The following is a 25,075-nucleotide window of genomic DNA, read 5'->3' as shown; positions in this document are numbered from 1 at the left end:
AATCAAATTTTTCAAAAATTCGCTCATCTCTAGTCATGGCAGCCAGCAAAACTCTATGGATCAAATCCAAAACATCAAACCACTGATCCATACATAAATAAATTCAACCTTGATACTCAGGCAAGGTGTGGCAGTTATTCCCAGGTTTAAATGATGAGAGCTGAAATGAGTAACAGACTGAGCACTGATCAGGCGACATAGGCCTGTCCCTTGCAGATGTAATAGGGATTACATATGGAGTATTATGTAGAAGCTACTGGTGGCACTAGAGAAGACAAGCAGAGACACATCTACAGCACCAGTATGTGCAGTGGCTGGTGTAATATTTTCCCCTCATCTGTTGCAATATTTTAACAACCCTAAATGGAGGACTACAACTAGTTGATGATAACTAGACAATCTGGCACAATAATGACCCCAATTCAGTATGGTCCCATAGGGCTAGAAGAACACAATCCTATTTAGAGATTTGGAGCCAATTACTTTCCACTAGGGACTACTGTATTTATTGTTGGTTGGTTGTCCTATGTGTTAAAATCCAATTAAAAATTGACATGCACATGTTCTGTATAGATAAAATATGGGCTCTCCATCATTTCTTCTGGTGGGCCACAATAACCTCATTCTCATACTGAAATTATTTTTCATTGCATCAGAAAATTTTGGTTGGAACAACTACTTGACAGTTAAAATATTCCCTGGAGCATTCTTGTTGGTTTTTTAGTTTATTAAAGGGCACAGCCTAGGAGAGAAATGCGTCCAAATATAGAGATCTCAGAAGTACGTGTCAATAAATATCTAGAAAAGAACCTATTAACACCATTTTTCTATATATACTTCTCCATTGATTAGTTTAGCCTCAAAGCAGTTCTTAGCATACTATATAACAAGTTTTATTTATATTTTAAAGTCTTTGAAAAGCCTGTATATCGGAATCTTAATGCTTCACAGTTTGAGTCCTTTAACAATGCAAATTATATTTGAATTGAATGGAAAAAAAATAAAAATAAACAAGGTAAGTTTTGCACAATACAATAAATCCAGGCATGTGTGTTTGATGCTCACAAGTCTTTTCAGCTTCCTGCATATCAGTTACATTAAAGTGTAGCTTCCACCAAGTGCTATATAAACTAATATGACCCTACCTAGTAGTAATCTAGCCCTAACCCCCTACCTGGCTTCAAATTTTTTTTAAATCACTTTAATAGAGCAGATTTAGTGCTTCTAAATCTGCTCTAAAAAGCAGGGCAGGAAGCAGCGCTTCCCAACAGACGAGATGTCACTGACGCCTTGCTGGGCGCTTGCTTCCGCCCTCAGATCATCTATGCATGAGTGTTCTTTTTCTAATAGGGTGCCTCCAGCTGTTTCCCAACTACAACTCCCAGCATGCCATGATTGCTATTAGCTGTCAGGCCATGCTGAGAATTGTAGTTGTGAAACAGCTGGAGGCACCCTATTAGATAAATAACACTCATGCCAGATGTATATAACATATATATTTATCAGACTTACCCATCCGGAGGATCAGTGCAGCAATGAGTGCGCGCGCTGCCTCCGGACAGGGTAACGGGGGCGGGCGGGTGGGGCCACGCACGAGGCCAGTGGACCTGGCCAATGCGCGCAGCCCCCGCTATCAGCGTGCTCGCTCTCGCCTATTTGATTGACAGACGGGAGCGAGCACCGCAGTGACTGAATTTCGACTCATTGCCAGGCTTCAATGAGTCAAAATTCTGTAGTGACGTCACTGCCGAATGCATTTGGCCACTAGGAGGGCGACCCCTAGTAGCCAAATTTAAAAGTGATTTTAAACTGGTTTAAAATCACTTTTTTTAATTAAAGTATATTAGAGATATGTTGTAGTACTTAAGTACTACAACATATCAATTTTTTTATATAATGACAGTGCCCATTTAAAGTATATGAGGCGCATTAATGTATGTCATTCATATGTTATGTTGGGATTAAAAGGTTTTCAAATACAACGTTTGAACCTACATTTAAATAAAATACTTAACTGTGCATGTTATTTTCTTCATTTTTATACAGTCCAGTATATAACTGGTACATGAGCATTTATTTCCTCCTAACCCACTGATACGATATAGATCCTTTTGTTGCATAGTGTTGCAAAGTGGGCCAGCATCAGCTTTTTTTTTTTTTTAAAGCAGAGAGGCAAAGCCTTTTTTTTATTTTTTTACTTTTACTATTTTTACTATAGTTGAATCGTGCTACCTCAAGGGACCACAATAATAAGATGATGCTTTATGCACAGATCACAGTACAGATGGGTTTGGGCAGGTTTCCTTACTGCAATATGTGAACCCTAACAGACCTTTAGGATAGCCTGCACACAAAGCATATATTGGAATTATTTTTTGTGTTTGGCTTTGTTAATGGCCCTACACTATTAATAATAGGGGGCACATTACTGGCACCATAAATAGTGATACTCTTCTAGCATTATTAAGTGTAGTGGCCACTCTCTGCTGGCACTATTAGGCTAGGTTCAGACTATGGAATTTCTGCCTGCAATTCCGCTTTGAAATTGCAGGCAGGAATTCTGCTTACTAAAATGTACAAGCTAGTGAACTTTGGAATTTTTGAAAAGAATTTGTGAACAGAAATTCCGCTTTAAAATCTCTGCCTGAGAATGGCATTGCTCATTCTTCAGGCAGATATACTCACGGAACAAATTGCAATCTATTGGGGACTGCAATGTCAATGCGGTCCTAGCCCACTCGGAATCTCTAGACGTAAATTTTCTGTCTGGAGATTCCGTAGTCTGAACCCAGCCTTACACTGCTGGTAATTTTAATAATGTGGGTACACTGATGGGAATATATGGGGGCATTCTGCTTGCAATATTTATAATAGGCGACATTTTGCTGTTAAAGGTGCTTTTTTGTAAAGTAGTTTAGGGTGAGGAAAAACAGACAAACAGCAGTGGTCCCTGCCCTAGCTCCCTCCCACTGAGAGTAAACAGGTTAGACTCACTTACTCAGAGTCAAGCTGATCCTTTTGAATTGATCAGTTAAAATTTGATAGCCTTGCCACATGAAAGAAGAAGAGGAATAACTGCATGGATCCTTGGCAGAAAAGTGAAAAAAATGTGCACATGACCTACCTAAAAGTAAAGTTCTCACAGTATTCTTAAAATATAAATAATACGCTTTCTACTAAACCAACATTCTCTGCCTTTGTTTTCTGATAATGTTCAGTAACTAATTCAAATCTTTTAGCTGCAGAGGTTTCACCACTTGGTGTTCGGAAAAGCAATCCTGTAAATGGAAATGCAGCATTCCAATGTGCATCCCTTTAATGTTTATACATATTTATGAAGCTCACAGTGAGAGAACTTTAATACTGTCAGCGTATTGTAACATGATCAAAAGGACAAGGGAAAACATGCCAACCCCTCTCTGCCATTTCTACAAAAGCATGCCCTCCCAGGTGGCAGAGAAGAAAGCAGAATCACTTACTCAGAGCTAGAGGGTGGGGATGTGTGGAAAGGAGAGAGACAGGAAAATATACACAGCTTTACCTAATGAAAAGAGGCATCGCTTAAGCCAGACTGCAGTCCAAATATTAGTTTTATGGTAACGTTAGCTTATGCTGTTGAATGAATTAACACATAGCCAATATTAGAAGCAGTGTCCTGAACTCTCTTCATTTTCCCCTAGCAGTTCATTTAAAACAGATCAGAGTTTTCTGTATGTTTTTTCCTGCGTCAAAACGTAACTATACTGGCTAATTCACTGTTCACACGCATGCCACTATGTATTTTTCTTTTAGATTTATTTCAGCTATAACAGGTTCCCTATCCCTCTAAATGAAATTAGAGGCATACAGTGAGTTGGAAAAGGGCTCATTAAGCACTACGAAGGTCCTTTATTGCTCCGTGTATACCGGAACTGTAATAAAGTGACTACTTGAAAGATATTTGCAACACAGGATTCACAAATTATATTGTTTCCAATACACAGGGTTACACTTTTCTGTTCAGCAATGGAATACCAATGAAACATACTAGTAACATAGAACTATTCAAAATCCATTAGCATTGAGTGAACCTAACCCACTGAATCCAGATCAGTCAAAACTTTGCTAGAAAAATCCAATTCAACCCAAAGATCAACCTCAGGTAGTTTGGTTTGGCCCAACCTGCTTACAACCAGTAGGCTGGGGATGCTTTATGCATACCTAGCTTACTGTAAAAGAATTCTCTGGGCTAGGGTCAGTGCATCTGAAAATGGAAGCACTTCAAAGCAGGCCAATGTTTCTGGACTACAGCTTCCCTCCTGTCCGGACAGCCAATACTACATTGGCAACCATTACATCATTAGCCCCTATGCCCCATGGTCGGCTGCTTGGTAATGATGGGAGCAGTAGTTTTACAATAGCTGGAGAACAGTACTGTATAGCATGCAGCTCTTTTTCCCAAACTGTGGCTTTTCAGCTGCTGAAAAACTACCCCCCTCACCCCCACCCACAAAAAAAAAAAAAAAGAAAACCATACTTACCTCACCACCTTTTCTGGTTGTGTGCCAGACACAACCACCTATGACAGCATGTGAAGTCAGTGCAGCCACCCGGGTTTGGGCAGTCAGGAGTCTTCAGCCGAAAGTAGAGACATCAAGGAAGAGAAGGAACAAAAATTACACGGTTCTTTGGCACAATTTATATGAAATACTCACAATCAGTGATGTATACGAAGAAAGTCAATTTATTAAAGCGCCAAAGCAAACAAACATGTTTCAAGGCCTTTCTAGCCTCTTTATCAATGTTAAAATGGCATAGACAGATGATAAAAACAATGGGGGAAATTTATCAAAACCTGTCCAGAGGAAAAGTTACTGAGTTGCCCATAGCAACCAATCAGATCGCTTCCTTCATTCTTCAGAGGCCTTTTTAAAAATGAAAGAAGCGATCTGATTGGTTGCTATGGACAGGTTTTGATAAATCTCCCCCAATGTGCTTATAAAGCTAAAAGGGCGCTAAGAGTGATTGTGATTGACAGGTGATTGACAGATACCTGATGTCAGCCCTCCTGCCGGAAACGCAGGAGAGTGATGTGCAGTGTAAACAATGTTTGAGATGTTCAACTGTTTAATCAGCGTGTTATACATATAGATGAGTATACAATAAGATATTGCCACCTGCCACCTGGCAGAATTATTTTGTTATATTAGGAGAAGTTGTATCAAAGAGAGATAATATTATGGAAGGCTCTGAAATGTATAGTATGTAAAACTGTACATGGTTGCATTTATGATCCTGAATGGTGTGGACCTATAATTGCGTGTGTATTTACCAATGGTAACATCTATGATGCTGAGGGGTATGAGCCTAATATTATGTGATAGGTGCATATTCCGTTTTTTTTTTTTTTTTATACAGGGGTGCATTATGGTCAAGGAGGAACACTAAATGTTATCGAATTCTTTGTTCAAACCAAAAGAATGTAGCAAAAGCAAGGAATGTCCAGCGCGATGGAATGCAAACAGGAATCTTTATTTCGGACACATGGTCAGCACATAAAACCAACGCGTTTCGGGTCAGACAGGACCCTTAATAATGAAATAAAGATTCCTGTTTGCATTCCATCGTGCTGGACATTCCTTGCTTTTGCTACAGTTTGAGACTGGAGGCACTGCCGGTTAGTCCGTGTGAGGTGTGGGAGACGCAGCGGAGGTGAGCCGTCTAATCTGCTTGATTAAAAGGATGTAGCGTATTCATTTTGAAGATCCAATATGATTTGCGCCTTTTTTAGACTTTCAAAACAGTCCTGTGCGTTCACGGGTATTTGTTCAAGGGCTGTCACTTTAAATGCTGTGAAGTCATTATTATGAAATTCGGTGGCATGATGCGACACACTGGCCCTCATTTACTAAAAGTGGAATGTTGGTTTCATTGTGGGTTTTAATTCCCTACAATTTATTTTCCACAGTGATTAATTAAGTTTCCCTACATTTTCCACTTTCCCTACACTTTGCTTTTTTTTTTTTTTACACATGCTCTGATCTGTCTGGTTTTCCTCAGCTGAAATCCACCACATTTTCTGTGGAAACCTTAGTATATATGTTGGGTTTTTGTGAAAATGTTGGGAACACGCCCCTTTTTGGAGACCACACACCCTTTTACCGGAAACCACACCCCTTTTCGGGTTTTCTTAGCAAAATGGAGAGTTAGTCGGGGGTTTTTCAATTCTGGCGCATATTCTGGCACACAATCTGGCACAGACAGAATTTCTGGCGCACAACCAGACAAAACATGTCTGGTTTGCAATAGTAAATGAGGGCCACTATGTTTAATAAATCCATGGGTTACATTATGGCGATGGTAATTCATCCTGGTTTTAAGCTGTTGTGTCGTCCTACCAACGTACTGCAATTTGCAGTCACATTCGATTAGATAGATGATATAGGTTAATGAGCAGCACAGTCTACTTCTGATGTTCAAATATTCTCCTGTGCTGTTACTTGTATACATGGTTGCTCCATGGTTAATATTCTTGCAGAGCTTGCATGTTTTTAGTCCGCATCTGTAGCATCCAGCTGTTTCTTTTCCAAAGTAACTAAGGATGGTGGGAATATTTTTTATTGTTGTTGTGTTTTCTTTCAGGCGACTCGGAGTACAAATGCTTTTTCTATCCTAGCGTGTCTGTAGGTGAATCTCGGTCTCTCAGGTATTAGTTTGTTCAGAATAGGATCTAATTGAAGGATATCACAGTGTTTTTCTATTGTTTTTCTAATTTTAAATGCCCATCTTAGTAATTGGTAATGAAGTTGTATCTGAATTCTTTACTCTCCTGTAATTCCTGTTCTTTCTGTTTATCCATCTCATTCTTCTTAATCCCGGGTGGATTCTTTAGAGCCCTCTTGTAGGCTGCTTTAACGATGTTCTTTGGGTAGCCTTTTCTGCTAATCTTTTTTTGATTATGCCACTCTGTAAAATATAGTCTGTCGTCTTAGTACAATTCTGCATGATTCGGTGAAATTCACCATACAACGTATTCTGTTTCCATTTTTTAAAATGGCAGCTGTTAAAATCAAGGAGGCTTTTACTGTCTACATTTTTTTTAAATGGGTCCTTGTGATGATCCTCATGTCCTCTGTGGTCAATTCCAAATCCAGATATTGAATGTTTTTTTCTGTACATTTCCCAGAGAATGATAGGTTCCAGCTGTTGGTGTTGAGATATTCTGTAAACCTTACAAAATCTTCCTCTGTACCGCTCCAGATGAATATGAGGTCATCTATGTGCCATTTGTAGAATTTGATGTAGTCCTTCCAGGGATGTTCCATGTAAACATATTCATCCTCGTAGCTGCCCATATATAGGTTGGTAAACGATGGGGCAAATTTTGTCCCCATCGCTGTGTCCGTGGTCTGCATGAACATCTTAGTTTGGAAACTAAAATAGTTGTGGCTTAGGATACATGCAATACTGTCTACCACAAAATTTTTTTGTTCAGTTGGCATTGATGGATCCTGATCTAAAATTGGGATGTTTGAATATAGGGCGGTGACGTCTAAAGTGGCCCACATGTATCCCTTCTCCCATACCTGGTCTTCCAGTAGTTCTATTAGGGTGGAGGTATCTTTTAGGTATGAGTGAATTTGGATAACGTACTTCTGAAGGAGGAGGTTGACATAGTGTGAGAGGTTGCTCTTTAGCGAGTTAACACCCAAAATTATTGGTCTTCCGGGTGGGTTGTGCTGGTCTTTATGGACCTTTGGGACGTGATAAAAAATCAGTAGTCTTGGGTTTTTAGTCTAAGATATTCTCTCTCTTTTTTAGAGAGAACCCCTCTTTCAAAAGCTTCATCCACCATGAGGTAGCACTCTTCTATGAACCCTTGAATGGGGTCATTAGGTAAGGGCACATAGTAGGCTGGGTCAGCGATGATTCAAAATGCTTCAGCAACATAGACAGTTTTATCCTGGATAACCACTCCCCCACCTTTGTCGGCACTTCGTATTACGATGTTTGAATTTGTCGTCAACGATTTTATTGCTTGTTTTTTACTCAAATTGTGTTTGTACTGATTGCTTGTGCTGATGTTTCTAAAATTTGTGAGTTACCAGTGAGAGGAACGTATCTAGGTGATGGCCCCTGTGGTGTAATGGGGTAAAAAGTTGACTTTGGTTTTAAACTGGTGTTAATAGGGGGAGGGTCCAATGTGATGGTGTTGGTAGTTGTTGCTGTAGTATTTTTCTTTATCATCTCAAAGTGCCTTGAGAGAATTAGTTTCCTTACATACGTATTTAAGTCTATGAAAGATCGAACTCATTGATCTTGTCTGATGGACAGAAAGACAGTCCCTTGTTTAAGACCCCTCTTTCAGTTTCAGACAGTATGTGGGTAGATAAATAAAAAATTCTTTGTGGAGTATTTTGTTTTTCTTTGGTTACTGTGTTCCGGAACCTCCCTTTCCCCCTGCATCCCCTCTTACTGAGTCTCCTTCGGGGGCCTTCCTTTTCAGTAGGGACTGTAATATTATGTTATTAATGTGGTAAGTGACTCTGTTCTGGAGTGATAGGTGGGAATGGGTGTTAAGACTTGAGGTAGGTCTAAAAAAGCCGGTGAGTTGTGATTGGTGTTTTTTTTTTTTTTTGTGCGGTCCTACCGTCTTTTATTGGTGCTTCTTGATGATTTGACCTAATTGGTCTGTATTGCTATCTCCGCCTCCCTTTTATATAATCTGAATGGTTTATGGGCAGCTACTCACAGTACACGCAGGCAGCATCTCTGCATGCCCACAGAAAGCCTTTTTAGTCACATCGCTCGCATGCACAAGCTTCAGCGTCCTTAGCAACTCCCCTTCCAAGCTATTTAATATGCTCACCACTGATCTCAGTCAGGTGTATGCTCACTGTTAACCTAAATCTCCGCTGACAGCGGAAAGTGACAGTGAACTCCGCACAAACTCTACAGTTAAATCCACTTCTTCCCTGCACAGTGTGGAGTGCGGACATGAGAATAGTTGGCAATATCTTATTGTATACTCATCTGTATGTATAACACTCTGATTAACCCCTTAAGGACCAAGCATTTTTCTGTTTTTGCACTTTCGTTTTTTTCTCCTTACCTTTTAAAAATGATAACCCTTTCAATTTTGCACCTAAAAATCCAAATGAGGGCTTATTTTTTGCGCCAACAATTCTAATTTGCTGTCACATCAGTCATTTTACCCAAAAATCTAGGGCAAAATGGCAAAAAAAAAATCATTGTGCGACAAAATTGAAGAAAAAACACCATTTTGTAAATTTTGGGGGCTTCCGTTTCTACACCGTAAATTTTTCAGTAAAAATGACACTTTATCTTTATTCTGTAGGTCCATACAATTAAAATCATACCCTACTTGTATAGGTTTGATTTTGACGTACTTTTGGACAAATCATAACAACGTGCACGAAAATTAATACATTTAAAATTGTCCTCTTCTGACCCCTATATCTTTTTTATTTTTCCGCTTACGGGGTGGTATGAGGGCTCATTTTTTTCACACACTGTGATCTGAAGTTTTAATCGGTACTATTTTTGTTTTGATCAGACTTTTTGATCGCTTTTTATTCCTTGTTTTATGGTATGAAAAGTGACCAAAAATACACAATTTTGGACTTTTGGAATTTTTTTGCGTGTAAGCCATTGACTGTGCGGTTTAATTTACTGTATATTTTAATAGTTTGGACATTTATGCATGTGGCGATACCACATAAGTTTATTTTTATGTTTATATAATTTTTATATGGAATTTGGGAAAAGGGGGGTGATTTAAACTTTTAATAAGCAAGGGGTTAATGTGTGTGTTTTTTAAACTTTTTTTTACACTTTTACTCCCCTTAGGGGACCTTTATGAGGAATCATTTGATTCCTCATACAGATCAATGGGATTACATACAATCCCATTGATCTGTGTGCTCTGCGCTCGATTGATATAGCCTGGCCCTGCCAGGCTTTATCATTCTGAGCACCAGAGCCGCCGCAGCAGGAGAGGTAAGCCCTCAGGCTACCTCAGTAAGTGGATTGCCCCCCCGCGATCGCGCTGTGGGGGGGGGGCAATCCACCCCACTGGACCACCAGGGACGGGATACAGGCACCTTTAGATGCCACTGTCAACTTTGACAGCGGCGATCTAAAGGGTTAATTAACGCTGGCCCCTAGCTACAGGAATCAGCTGGGGGCCGGCTGGTATGACACGGGCTTGAGTCGGGAACCCGCTTCATACCCTGTTAATGGCCATTGGACAAGCATAGACATCCATGGTCGTTATCGGGTTAAAAAGTTGAACATCTCAAACATTGTTTACATTGCACGTCACTCTCCTGCGTTTTCGGCAGGAGGGCTGACGTCAGGTACCTGTCAATCACTTGACTCTTAGCGCCCTTTTAGCTTTATAAGCACATTGTTTTTACTATCTGTATATTCCATTTTAACATTGATAAAGAGGCTAGCAAAGGCCTCAACACGCTTTTGTTTGCTTTGGCACTTTAATAAATGGACTTTCTTCATATACATCACTGATTGTGAGTATTTCATACGGATTGCACCGAAGACCCGTGGAACTATTGTTCCTGCTCTTCCTTGATATCAAAAAGTGTTTGAAATTCATTTTACTTGAAAAACAAGCCTATCTTAGAGCCTCAAAATACACTGTGTGAAAATAGCCTAAATATGTTATAGGTGTAGTCTATAAAACTATTTATAGGACAAATAACTGAGATTTCCACAGGTTAAATATTCTCCCTACTTATCTGCATCTGCAGGATTGTAACTTTCATATTTTAATTGAATCTTTGAGAACATCATTAAAATCTTACCTGTGGACATTCTCGGTTCACTTCATGCCAATAACAGAAATCAAGTAGACATAATACAGTGTTTCATAAACTAATACAGTATCCAGCAATGTCTTGTCAAATACTGGACATATTTAGAGAAATGAAATTGGTTTATATCAATAAATAAATTTGCAATTTATATATAAAATACATTATAAAGTCAAAGTCAACCTGTAAATGAAAATGGGGTTGACTGACAACCTTCTGATATGCCCAATTAGGGGACCACTTCCTTCCATGTACCGGAATGAGAACTGACCCAACGTTATACCTATCGTGTTTATTCATCACATAGATGGCTGTTGCTGCAGAGGAAGCATGAGACTAGATGATGATGGCCAACAAAATAACAGCTGATAAGGTTATCAATGGCTTTTCTTTAAAAAGAATGAGACTTCTCTTAAAAGTTTACAGTACTATTTCACAGAGCAGTAAACAATGGTGTCTTGATAAAGCATCAAAATAAGTGTCTATTGGTTAATGATTCTACAGGTATTAATGGTATTTCTTGTTGCACAGATCAACAAGCAGGTGATTTTCTTTTTTGTAAAAAATCTCCCTACAACTCCAGGGCACAGCTATTGGAACAGTTTGTGCCCCCTTCATAAACTAATCTGTTACTGATTGATAGGAAAGACACATTTTCTTAACTTATCCTGTACCGATGGTTGAGCAAATATATTATTAAGGTCCTTTTATTGACAACAATGTCTATGTGTATGGAAGAGAACGTGAAGGTTGTGGTCACTCATAATACAGCACGGAGTAGGGTTCGCTTAGTGCATGCGGATTATGAGGTGCTGGGCAGGAGATCAGGGGGGTCCCAATGGCCGGACACACACACACACACACAAACACTATCAGACATCTTATCCCCTATCCTTTTGCCTATCCTTTTAAATGGATGCAGCCAAAAAAATCTGCTTTTGCACAGGAAACCCCATGGTAGTGGACAGTAAGAAGAAACCTGGCACAGGAGCATTAGTTTGCTGTGCAGTGTGGGGGGATAAATTTAGCCATAGTGTGGGAATCTAAAGTTATATTAAGTAAAATATGGTTCAGACAGAAGTAGCTCTGTCCAAACCAAATGCTTTGACGAGGTTTGATCAAAACGGCCAAACCACACTTTTGAAAAGTTGCTCATCTCTACCCACCATGATAGCTGCAGTGACTGGGTACTGGAAACATTTCCTCACCCTCAAGATGGATTTATCTGTTAGATATTATTTCCCCTCTGGGTTTAAATGGAGATTTTTTTTTTGTTGTTTTTTTTTTTTAATGACACATCAGTTTGTTATACTTTTGGATTTTGGGTCATAGTCATTTTTGTGGATTGTGCACTTGTATGGTCTTGTGGGCCCTATTTTGGGCTGTTTGTGTTGATTTTGTGTTTTGTGTGTTGAGCGCAACATCATCTCCTTGCACACAAGGGTGTTAATTGATGATGCTGATATGAGGCTTAGTATATCCATCACGTTCTGCATCCATGTTGTTTTATGGGCACAAGTGTGTCATTTGTATTAACAGTGGTTTCTTAGTGTCCCATATGATGAGACAAATTATTTCCAGATGATTGGTTGAGATCAATTTAACTACCATGTATCTCCCCTAGTTAGCTTATCCCCCCCTAATAAAGCATAACTGAAACATCCAGATCTGGTTGGTATTTTACCTGCCTATGTTTTAGGAATTTGTTGCTGTGAAATAGTTGCTTCTTTATGTGCTCTATACTATACAGTGTTATTTGACTGTGACATATTGTCATTCATTGGTAATTATGTATTGCATGCAATTTTTTCATCATTAAGATAAACATTTGATCTTTATTGGGCTTTATGTGATATATTAATTTTACTGTGCCCCTGACTGTTCTGAGCCATAGTGTGTATATATATATATATATATATATATATATATATATATATTGTCCTTACTGCACATGTAAATATAATGTACACAGCCACATTGTACTGTATAGTGAGTTTGCATTTATATTTAAAGTTGTTATTTTTTATTATATCTGTCTACGCACAGTTTATTTCTTTTGGTATGTCTCTACAGCATGTTAAAAGCTTTTTAAAGTGACAGTGCCAATTTAAGCTCTTTCCTTCAACAGTTAAGAAGATTACATTAGAATGAAATAAATGTCTGCCATGAAATAACAGTTTTAATTGCTCTAAAACAGGTACACGGTGAGAATCTGTACTGTGGACTCCTGGGAAAGCAGCCCGACACTCATCATATACTATTACGAAAAATTATTCAGTGCCATCCTTTTATATGGAAATAATGCACCATGAAATCCCTTAACTGCATGAACATTTCATTTTCCACTACAAATTAAACATTTTGCTCACATAATGAAAAGGACAGCGTAGGCAAATAAATGCATAAATGCGCATTTTGCAAACAAGCTTCTCTATATAATGACCCCAGCCATGGGAAGCATCAGGAAAAAACAGCTCAGGTTTGACTTTGTCAGGATGGATTCACACATGATAGATTTGAGTTCCGTTCATCTAAATGGGGTTATTACAGTGGCAAGCACATGGATTTCTGTAAGTTCCATTCAGCTGAATTGGGCGAACGCTGGACAGACAAACTCTGCCATGTTTGAATCCACCCTAAGGGTATCTTCACACACAGTAAAAAATATGACCATAATTTATTTACTATGGCATTTTTGGCTTATTAAGGGGGGGGGGGGACCAGCAAAAACATATGATGACATTTTTTTTCTGTAATCGGCTGAAAGTGAGGTCAGAAATATTTCATGGCAGTATATTTTACTCGGTGTAAACATACTCTTAAGCATTTTTTAACTGCAATACTCAATAGCGCCAAAATGATATCACACGTGGTCATTGCGTCTGTGAGTATAACAGTATACCATGCATAATATTGCAAAATAACAGTTCTCTAATATATCTGCATTGTAAGAGACATACAGTATTTGTATGCTCCATTTAAGAGACAGAGCTATTGGAAGGCAATAAGTGGGCAGCTGCATGAATTCAAAATTCCCATGGCTGCCAATCCCTTGTTTCCTGAACAGAATACATCTGTTATTGCAGGTTTATAAGGACAGTATAAAAAAAGCATGATGGGAAATTATTTCAGGCTGAGCAGCGGACAACAAGTCTATTTATCCTTTTACATTTATCTTTGATTGGCATGTACAGATGTATTTATGTATGTATGTATCGTCATCTGGTGCCATAGTTTAATTTGCTGATATTTCCTGTAACACTTATGTAAATATTACTGTGTGTCTGCTGTGGTGAACACTCTAAGTGTACCGTAAAGAACGTATTTAGCTTATTCCATGAAATCTGCATTTGTGTTTAGAACCCTTGGATCATTCGAGCGATAACCTCTTTTGTGACTATTGATCTGTTTAAACGATTTGTTGTAGATTGAAGAATTTATGAAGCATTTGAAAGCAGAATTGATTGATTTAAGGTAATGTCAATCCTGAAGCAACAGCAAATAGCAAAGAACAAGCAAGTCTCATTTTCATTTTATCTGTACAAAACTTACAGTCTTTTTTTTATATATATACTATTAACTCCATCCCATGACATGCATTTACATCATAGGTCATAAGTGGTTTAAGTGAAATGCTGTACATTTAGTATTTCATGAAAAGGCTGATGTTTTTTTTTTAGCCCATGTTTTACCATCACATTTAGCTTTTTCCGTCACTGATCAGAACAATAGTTGTTGCAGAAATATACCCTTTACTAATCCCATCACCTTTTCATGATTCCACCCAGCATCATTGATCTGACCACATTCTCTCTTGTGTTTACTTCATGTTCTAACCTCCACCATTCCCCTGTAATACCATGACCCCCATTATCTCTCTGTGATCACCTCTATGGCATTACCTCTGTAATTACTAAGTATGCATTCTATAATACGCAATTTGTGGTACTTCCTTTTTAGCACACTTTTTACCAGTAGATAGTTTTTAGTACAGGAATTGAAAATCGGTTGGCAATTTTTAGTACATAATTTAACACTACTATGTTATTCTTAGCCCACAATTTGTATTCAGTAGTTAATGTTTAGTACATCTAAATATTCATTTCTTCTGCACAACTCCATTGTGACATCACAAGACAACACATATGGTAAGCAGCATCTCCAAGGTTTAATTAACATGATAACAGTAATTTCAATTACGCCACTGTTAAGACACTGACACTGTTAACTATGCCCACCCCCCTTTTTTTTTTTTTGCCTACCTCTATTTGCCTTGACTGATTGGCATACAGAGTTGGGATTCCAGCCCAAAACAACATAACCACAGGTTAGAAGATAAGTGTCCAACCACAGGTTAGAAGATAAGTGATCACAGAGGGTCCAACCGCTGGGAACTATCCACCATAACCCCTCCCCTCCCCGTTATATCTTAAACAGGACCCGGCTCTCTAAGAGGAGAATGTGCTTCATATGGTACATGCGCCATTCATTTCTATGGGAGCGACAGAGATGCCTGAGTACAGCACTAAGGTCTGTTCAGCACTCCCAACAGCTACATGAGACCTGAGCCACAGATGTTGCTAGAGAAAAGTCTGATAGTAAATCTCAGCCATCCTCTCTTATGAGGTTATTAGACGAGTTAAAGGGTACCTCTCATCAAAAAAACTTTTGATATATTATAGATTAATGTATGCAGAATAACTTCACAATTGCATGTTATTCAAACATATGCTTCTTTCTATTTAATTTTCCACTTTGAAGAAATGACCACTAGGGGTCTCCCTACCAGTCCTGGCAGCAAGCATTTCAGACTCATGCTGGAGTCCTAAACACTACGAGCTGCCAGTCTGCTTTGTTCACAAAGGAGAACACTCAGAGCTGCCAGCCTGCTTTGTTCACAGCCTGTTTGGCTGTGAACAAAGCAGGCTGGCAGCTCTGAGTGTTTAGGACTCCAGCATGAGTCAGAAATGCTTGCTGACAGGACTGATCAGGAAAAATACAATAGAAAGAAGCATATTTTTCATTAACATGCTATTGGAAAGTTATTCAACATTCATTAATCTAAAATATATCAAAAGTTTATTTGATCAGAGGTACCCTTTATTTTTTGATCATCAATTCTTAAATTTTTATTTCTCTATAGGGGGCCATCACATATATATCCAGCGATCCGGCTCAGTACTGAGCCAGATTACTGGCCACAATTGATTGGCAAAGTACATCAGTTCTGTATGGTCTGGCGACCAGTTATTTCTGCAGACTCAAGGGGGGAACACTGCAAGATGTCTTTTCCCGTCTGGTCTGTCAGGCTGAACTGTTCAAATAAATAGGATCAATTCAGCCATCAGGATCGCCTGACATAAGATGGTACTCTATACTTTAAAACTCTTAAGCCTCAAAGCAAAATATGTAAAAGGTTTTCCCATCTCCAACTATTTGAGTTATTCATTTTGGTTTCTTCTTATATGCAGAAGAGCATTTGAGTGTCCTTACTAGTTGCACCAGAACCGGGATGATATCACTGCCTCCCTTGTTACACTGATGTTTGAATTAAAACTCTATGTTCAGCAAATCTTATCAATTTCCAATAGAAACAGCAGGCAGAACAACCTAGCTGGTAAAACTGACCAATCAGAATTGGGGTTTCACTGGTAAAACACCTGTATTACCGAAGTTCATGGACTGACACGCTGGAAGCACCTTCCTACAGTACAGGGATTCACTACATGTTCTGTACTGCTCTTTACCTGTGCCAGACTTAGCTTTGTCTTTGGACACCAGGTGAGGGCGACTCCATCTCACTTTTTTTGGGACACTGTGTGTACTATACAGGACCCTGAAGAAGCTTCTGTCCTCTACACAGACAGTGATTTACATCTTCCAGCAGTTCTTTCTTATTTTCATATGTAAGGACTTGTTTTATCTATATTAGTTATCTACTGATTTCTCTTTAATCCTCACTTTTTTTCTATTTTTGGATGACATTTTGCTGCTTCAGAGTCAATTACCATTTTTTTTTTTTTTTTGAGTTATGTTTTCAATATACTGTACTATGGTCATCCTGGAACCAGCGAATATTATAACTTGATAGGAGCATTGTATCTTGTTTTCTTGTTGTGAGCCATCACATAACACATCATCTATTGACAGGGCATTATCTTAGTTTTTGTCAAAAGGGGTGGGACGGCACCAGTGAGTGGTGTACCAATTGCACTGAGCAGATGGAGGGCAATATGTAACGGTGAAGCAGATACTTGACCTTAGTAGTGAGTCAGCGGAGGTGCTAGGACGTGATATATGGATAGACTTAGTATCAAATAAACCAGTAAAGCATACAGAAATATCTCGCACTCACCGCTCAGCATCAGACACAAAGCTCCTTAACCGGATCAGCCGGGGACCGGGACTGCAGACATCTGAGGCAAACACCGGCGGTTTTCACGCAAGGTGCACTTCTTATGGCCTCATGAAGGCTTCATGAGGCCTAAAGAAGCGCACCCTGCGGGAAAACTGCCGGTGTTCGCTTCGGAGCACCCACGCAACCCTGCAGTCTTGGCTGATCCGGTTAAACAGCTTTGAGTCTGTTGCTGAGCGGTGAGTGTGAGATATTTCTGTATGCTTTACTGGTTTATTATCTTATTTTTTGAATGCGCAGTAAATCTCAAAGTATAAAAAACATGAAACTATATACAGGAAATTCTTTAAAACATGTATAAATATAACAATAATAACTGCTAAATAGGAGGGGAAGCGCAGAAAAGCATAATCATAACTTTCCAGCTGTCAACAAGAAATGGTTCATATAGAAATTATCAGCACAGCTTTTTGTCAAATGTCTCTACCAGTAACTTTAATGTACATGGGAACAGAAAATATACTTAGAAGCTTGAGCTGCAGCACAATAGAATCTGTCAGATATATATCTGCTGTTACATTTACTGCTCCATGGAGATTGTGCAAGGCTTTACAAATGTAACACATTAGCAGCTTGTCAGCATTAAATATAATATACAGGTTAATGCAATCCTACCAATTTCCCGAGAAATCTGTGTGAAGGCTTCCACTCCACTTTCTCCATAGTTCCCTTCTGAAGCTAATGTAGATACATAATTCCATCCCAGCGCCGTCACGATATCAACCATTGCTTGAGCTTGATAGGAGTCAGGAGGGACCACTCGTGAAAAGAAGTCGTATCTGCTGTTGTCACTTAGTTCTGGGGCTGTGGATGCATAGCTGATTTGAGGTATCTATCGAGGAAGAACAGTTGGATTACGATTATTAACACTGTAACATTGTTGATTTGTTCTATATGATGATATACATCAGATTTGCAATTTTATATATTTGTGGAAGGAAGTTTATCTGTTACAATTTTGTATTAGTTTTTATCTTCCACTTATTTATAGCTTAAAAGGAAACATAATATTCATGTGCAGTAGATGTGTTTGAGAAATAACCTACTTAAAATCCATTTCATATACCTTAATGCAATAGTTTTAGCAGCATGTGCATTGATTCCAGCAAGACCTATTCAGATGAATGGAACAGTCAGATCAATTTCTGCAACAAAAAATACCATGTACACAGGGGTGCACCACCCATGAGGTGAGATGAGCCACTTGCCTCAGGTGACGCACCTCCCTGCCTGCAAGGTGGTAACAGCCAGCTCTGCTCTCAATGGAATACAACCCTTATCAAGCCATTCACATCAGATAACAAAAATATTAAAGGGGTACTCCGCTGCCCCAGCATTCGGATCATTTTGTTTTGAGCGCTTGGAGTGGGTGGCGGGGGTTGTGACATCATGACCACGCCCCCTGGTGACATCATGCCAACGCCCCCTCAGGTAGAAGAAAGGCCAGGTGCAGTCCTCCAAAATTCATCGCAGTTCACTGTTTTTCTTGTCATCACTAAAAACACCCAAAAAGCTCATGGAATGACATTCCCATAACAGCTTGTCTGAGCTTCTACAATGCAGTCAGAAAGTTAGACTTTATAGTATCAGTGCAGGGTCTGGTGTAAAGATGACATTACAGTGTGTAACATCAGAACACATTCTAGGCAGATGCTGAACTAGCAAAGAATGCTGGGAAATGTTAGGCCAACTTCACTGAAATGTGCTGCATGAAATTCTATACAGTGGAAGGATTTGACTAAACCCAATTATTTTTATATTTTATGGTATATAATTAGATTCTTCTAGTCTGAAGAAAAGGGAATTTTGCACTTTCCATTCTGAAGTCTGAATAACTGTAAATGCAGATTTGGGATGTGAAACAGGCTATAACAAAAGAGGTAGTGCAATGTATTATATTGCCAGCATTTATTTAACAGAGTAATGCCATCACCTTATCATCCATTACATTGCTGCCAGCATGAGTATGTCACAATTTTCTGTGGCCAACCCCCATCCATCCGCCGAGGCAGCAAGTGACAGTAAAAGAGATTATGTGACTCTGAGTTAGTGAACAGGTTAAATAGTGCAGTATGCCTACGTCCACATGCATATAGGGCTAGGCAAATGTCCAGATCTTTCTGCCACAAGGGCATTTGTAGATGCTGTTACAGATCACACCTTGCCAACAAGAGGGGACATGGCTTAGCAGTGACATCCAGTATAGCAGTGTCAATAGGTATTACTTCTCAGAGAGTGACGTCTTAGCACATGGCAGGTGAGAGACTTCTGTCATGTGTAAATGGAACATGTGCGTCGGGCCACTGTATAAGTAGGGTAAGTGGGTAATGTGTCCTGTATGCATGTCAGGCTTGTGTCCAGTGGAGGAGAGTGTATGCTGTAAGTGTCATATGTGATAATGCTATCAGAAGGGCAAGTGTGTGGCATGTTTCCAGTGTTGGAGATATGTATGGCATTTGCCGTGCAAGTTTCTTTGTATGTGATGAGGAGGTGCAGATATCTCTGTCCTGTCTCCTGGAATTCTATAACAAGTAGAAATATAGAATAGGAAGTAAAAGTATGGTACAAGTAGGTAGTCAGTATGTTATTTAACTTCCAACAGTATTTTTATTAAGTTTTCAATTGTAAATATAAACATTACAATTTACAAATATATTCAATAACATTCGTTTTTTGTTTTGTAAGGCTGGGTTCACACTACGTTTTGTCCCATACGGGAGTGCATACGGCAGGGGGGAGCTAAAATCTCGCGCTCCCGTATGTCACTGTATGCGCTCCCGTATGCCATTCATTTCAATGAGCCGACCGGAGTGAAACGTTCGGTCCGGTCGGCTCATTTTTGGTTGACCACAGTTTTAGGTCCGGTTGTAAAAGCGCATACGGCGCAAAAATGAGCCGACCGGACCGAACGTTTCACTCCGGTCGGCTCATTGAAATGAATGGCATACGGGAGCGCATACGGTGACATACGGGAGCGCGAGATTTTAGCTCCCCCCTGCCGTATGCGCTCCCGTATGGGACAAAACGTAGTGTAAACCCAGCCTAAAACAGATAGTTAGCCTGTGAATTCAAGGCATAAAGAGGAGTGTAGAAATATTTGGTATGTTATTTATCCGAGTGTGACAGCACTATATATATATATATATATATATATATATATATATATATATATAGGACACATATCATGATTCTGTTTTGCACATCTTATTGTTTATCTGAATGCATGTGTACACATGTGCACAAGGGTAGGTTGGGCCTCCCAGGGCCCCAGTAAGGCACTTTCACCAACAAAATACAGACATATGGAGTCTTGTGTACTTTTTTGCTTCCCTTTAAAAGGGTTGTCAAGAAAAAGAAGAAAAAAAACTATGCATTGTGTTGAAAAGTATAATAAAGCAACATACTAATACAATGTTAGTCAAAGTGCACAGACCTTCCATATGAGCTGACCTGTCTGGCTTCTAGCTATGATGTCACACCACAATATCTGAATGCACAGCTCCCATCCCTGCTCTGCCCTCCCCTTCTGTCTACTCAGTCATGACAAGTGATGTGAAGAGGGAGCTTATATTACTGCTCATTAGGCAACGCAGCAGGAGGCCTTTCTCAGTCACAGTAGTATTAGCCAGAAAAAGCTCACTAATGTCCTGAGTAGTGTTGCTCGCGAATATTCGCAATACGAATTTTATTCGCGAATATTGCATATTCGCGAATTCGCGAATATTCGCGAATATAGCACTATATATTCGTAATTACGAATATTCGTTGTTTTTTTTTATTTTTTTTTTTTTTCACAGTACACATCACAGTGATCACCCCTCTCTGCTTCCAGCTTGTGTGGTGTAAAGAAGGCTCTAATACTACTGTATGAGGCTGGTGTGCACATTTTCGCATATACGAAAATTTGCATATGCTAATTTTCGCATATGCGAATTTGCGTTTATGCTAATTTTTATATATGCAAATTTTCGCATATGAAAATTTTCGTATATGCGCATTTTTGCATATGTGAAAATAAAACGAGAATATTACGAATATTCGCGAATATATGACGAATATTCGTCCATATATTCGCGAATTCGAATATGGCCTATGCCGCTCAACACTAGTCCTGAGCAGTAATATGAGTCCCCCTATTTACATCACTTGTCTCTCAGCAGCAGAAGGGGGAGTTGGGAGAGAGCTCTGCATTCAATGAGTATGAGGAACCTTTTGCTGGACCACCCTTTTAAATTTAAGGTAAAAAATTATTTTTTAAGCTAATTTTCCCAAAACGAGGCATGGTTTTTAAATTCTTTCACAATTCAAGTCAGTTATGAAATTGTTCACCCTGTTTTTGGTGTCTTTTGAGGCTATTCTATTTTTTTAACAGAGTGGTTGGATAAATGAAAACTACCAAAGTTTCAACACATAAAGAAACACATTAATGCATATGAGGGAAAATGTTATAGGCAATTCACTTAGAAAAGAAAGGGGGGGGGGACATAGTACACTAGTACTATAATATCAATGTATATATTCTATTAAATTGCTTTCAACTACAGATTTGATTGTCAATGGTGTACATTGCAGGAGCATGCGTGTTTTCAGCTTTGGCCGATATAACATAAAGCAATAGGAGCAGATGTCTATATAGTAGACTGTTTTACAAAATGTAGGTGAATTTAAGATATTTCCAAGTAAGGTTTTAGTCCCTCTCCTTATGAAAAATTAGCAGCCCCAAAACTGCATCCCCCAACCCCCCCTTCCAAGGTGCATATAGGCAGTAGCATAGCTGCATTATCCCTCACTGTTTATGGTGTTCTCCTTGTTAAATAGTTGTAACCTATGATGTATGCAGTGCTCTCTGTCTCTAGTACTGGGCACAGCATAGGGTAAAGCTATTAAGAAAGATAGAACAAAGAGGGACAAAGCACCTTTGCTATTGCCCATACACAGCTACTTACTTTGCAATAGCTGTTTAGGAATAAAGAAGGGGGCAACTGTTTAAGCTGAACTTTCCTAGAAAAGGGAACTAAAGACATTAATAAAGTATATTTAAAATATACTTTAAAAATGTTTTAAAACCTAATTGTTATAAAATAAAAAACATATTACAACAGTTATACTTTAATAAGTCTAGCCATACACATCAAATTAAAGGGGTACTCCGGCCCTGAGGCATCTTATCCCCTATCCAAAGGATAGGGGATAAGATGTCTCATCGTGGGGGTCCTGCCGCTGGGAACCCCCGCAATCTTGTATTCGCCACCCACCTGTTTGAGCTGCACGCCGTGGTGCCAGCTCACAAACAGCCGGTGGGCACCACGGGGCCGGAGTATCGTGACGTCAAGACTCCGCCCCCCATGTGATGTCACCCCCCCGCCCTCGCTATGCAAGTCTATGAGAGGGGGCGTGATGGCTGTCATGCCCACTCCCATAGACTTGCATAGCGGGGGCAATGTCACGTGGGGGCAGGGGTGACATCACACAGGGGCGGAGTCGTGATGTCACAGTACTCCAGCCCCGTGGTTGCCACCCGGCTGTTTGTGAGCTGGCACAGCGGCGTGCAGCTCAAACAGGTGGGTGGCGAATACAAAATTGCGGGAGTCCCCAGTGGCAGGACCCCCGTGGTGAGACATCTTATCCCCTATCCTTTGGATAGGGGATAAGATTTCTCAGGTCCGGGGTACCCCTTTAATGGTGATAATTTCTACCAATTCTAAAGAAATTTACCAATCTAATTTTATGTGAGACTCCTTATTGTTGTGGAAAATGAGGATCAGACATTTCCTTTTAGTACATACTGTAGACCACTGCTAGAGGCATATGCCAGCAGGTCGTCGTCCTCACATGTAATATCTTATGCGGATGTCTGTAGTTGTTGAAGCTTCCAATGTCATGTCTTTATTGAACCTAGAAAATCCAGTGCAAGGGGTTGCATGGAGAACCTTCTACCACCTTGTATGAAAATGTGATGTGAACATAATGAGAGGTGAAATGCGTTTCTAGCATAAAATGGATGGATCAGTGAATTCAGGTGTGTACATATTTCTCATCAAACACATTTTCTCCTATTTTTGTCCAATGATCCATTTGAGGGATTGTTTTGCATTCTGCACATTGCATAAGCCTATTTTTATTAAATGCTGAAGTGAAGTGTGTCCTGTGATTAAGCATCTGAATGGCGTCACAAAGGAATCTTTAGGGTGTAGAGACTGAACACTCGCAGGATGACAGCTGCAGTTACTGTCTTCTGGCCAACAGTGACATCTGCAACTTGCCATCTGCCAAAAAGATCAAAATATCTGGCCAATCCTTTTACCTTGAAGACACAGATGTTTTTATTTTGTAATGTAGCTAGCGACATCTATGTTGAGGCTCAGGGGCCCAGATGCATTATGATCTGCTTTTGTTAACATCCAGAACATCTGATTATCATTGATGGATGTAATGAAGATGTGTAAAATTGTATGTTTTAAGGCTCATCCGCATAGTGTTCATTTCTGGCATTTTAAAGTGAATTTTGCATACGCCTGTCTTTATTTTCTATGAATGTAACATGCATTTGTATGGCATTTCTGCATACTGTACATTACTGGTGGTGTTTTTAATTTAGTGCCAGTTAGTTCCTGATTTCCTTTTTTTGTCCTATATGCCAGTAAAAGACACTTTAAAGAGTGTCTTTTGATGGTCAGGGTTTGTTAGAATCAAGTCCAAGGGTCTAGTCCAGGAGAGTAAGGTCCAAATCACAAAAGCAGAAAGGGTATCTGGGTCACAAGCATAGAGTAAAGAGCACAGCAATACTATATTCAGCAGGCACATGTATAAGGTGCAAAAGATCAATCACAGACTAATGTGCCCAGCAGTCAGCCACCTGTTTAAAGCATACCTGTCATAAAACAGCTGCTTTTCATGTCTTTTTTTGTGTCTAGAAATCTCTTTGTTCTGCTATTCACTCATTCTGGCATTTGCTGCTCAGAAAGGGGCATGTCCAGGAAAGCACTGAGCCCGCCCTCACTTACCATGCATTCACTTCCTTCCTGAGTCTGCTGATATGGGTTTCTTCATACAATTGCTGAACCCTGCTCTGTAACCACCTCCTTCCTGTTTTCATGCTGCTGTCTGATAGGACAGGAGTGAGCACAGAGGAGTGCTAGTCCTGCCCTCACTTCCTGGACTTTGTCCCAGCCTATGCCTCAGTGTGGACTAAGATGATGCTGAAGCCAGACAAGATTACATTCTGGATGATATGGGGCCCCTAGTGGTGATTTTATATGCCATGAATTCTATAAAAAGGAGATAGCATTTTTTATGTAGTATATTAGAAAGGGTAATGTTTTGCCAAAACATACAATATAAAAAAAGTTTTTGATTCTAGCAGTGCCCTTTTAAATCTGACCTCAGAAAACGTGGAACACCAGCATCGCCACTTATTGGACTGGCACCCGAGCTACCTGAGGCTAACCAGACATAGCCACAGAGTGATGATGTTGACGCTGCAATGAGGAGGGACTAAGGACACGATTGGACCATGGCTAGATCTTTTTATGAGGAGCCACTATACGTCAACAGACCAGCTTGGATAGATGTAACAGATAGAATCTTCTGATAAAAGCATTAGCATGGATGGACTAAGAAGGAATCTAGGAACTTTTCTCTGGTCCATACCCCTTCCAGTGAACCAGATGTTACAAGGTTTCCTGGCTAAAATAAGAATGTATAATCTTGGAAAACTCATACTCCCTGGACTTCCATTTGAGCAGGAGGCTTCCTTTTAGGAACCATAGACGGCACATACATTTTAAGCATAGACTTCAAATAAATCAAATAAATTATGGGTATTGAA

At 39.6% G+C, this 25,075-nt stretch overlaps 1 protein-coding gene across 2 annotated transcripts in view; it reads right to left on the bottom strand.

Annotated features, from left to right (window-relative positions):
* GRM8 (glutamate metabotropic receptor 8) overlaps positions 1 to 25,075 on the bottom strand; it is a 1,218,499-nt gene that overhangs the window by 818,418 nt on the left and 375,006 nt on the right. For both annotated transcript variants that reach the window (XM_056573767.1, XM_056573766.1), the window contains exon 3: positions 17,863 to 18,079. In XM_056573767.1, coding sequence (XP_056429742.1) covers positions 17,863 to 18,079 — 217 coding nt within the window. The remainder of the gene's footprint in view (positions 1 to 17,862; positions 18,080 to 25,075) is intronic.

Source organism: Hyla sarda, chromosome 4, assembly GCF_029499605.1.
Source record: "Hyla sarda isolate aHylSar1 chromosome 4, aHylSar1.hap1, whole genome shotgun sequence".
Classification (NCBI taxonomy): Eukaryota; Metazoa; Chordata; class Amphibia; order Anura; family Hylidae; genus Hyla; species Hyla sarda.
The sequence above is the reverse complement of the archived record's forward strand: the minus strand, read 5'-3'. Positions and strand labels throughout refer to the sequence as shown.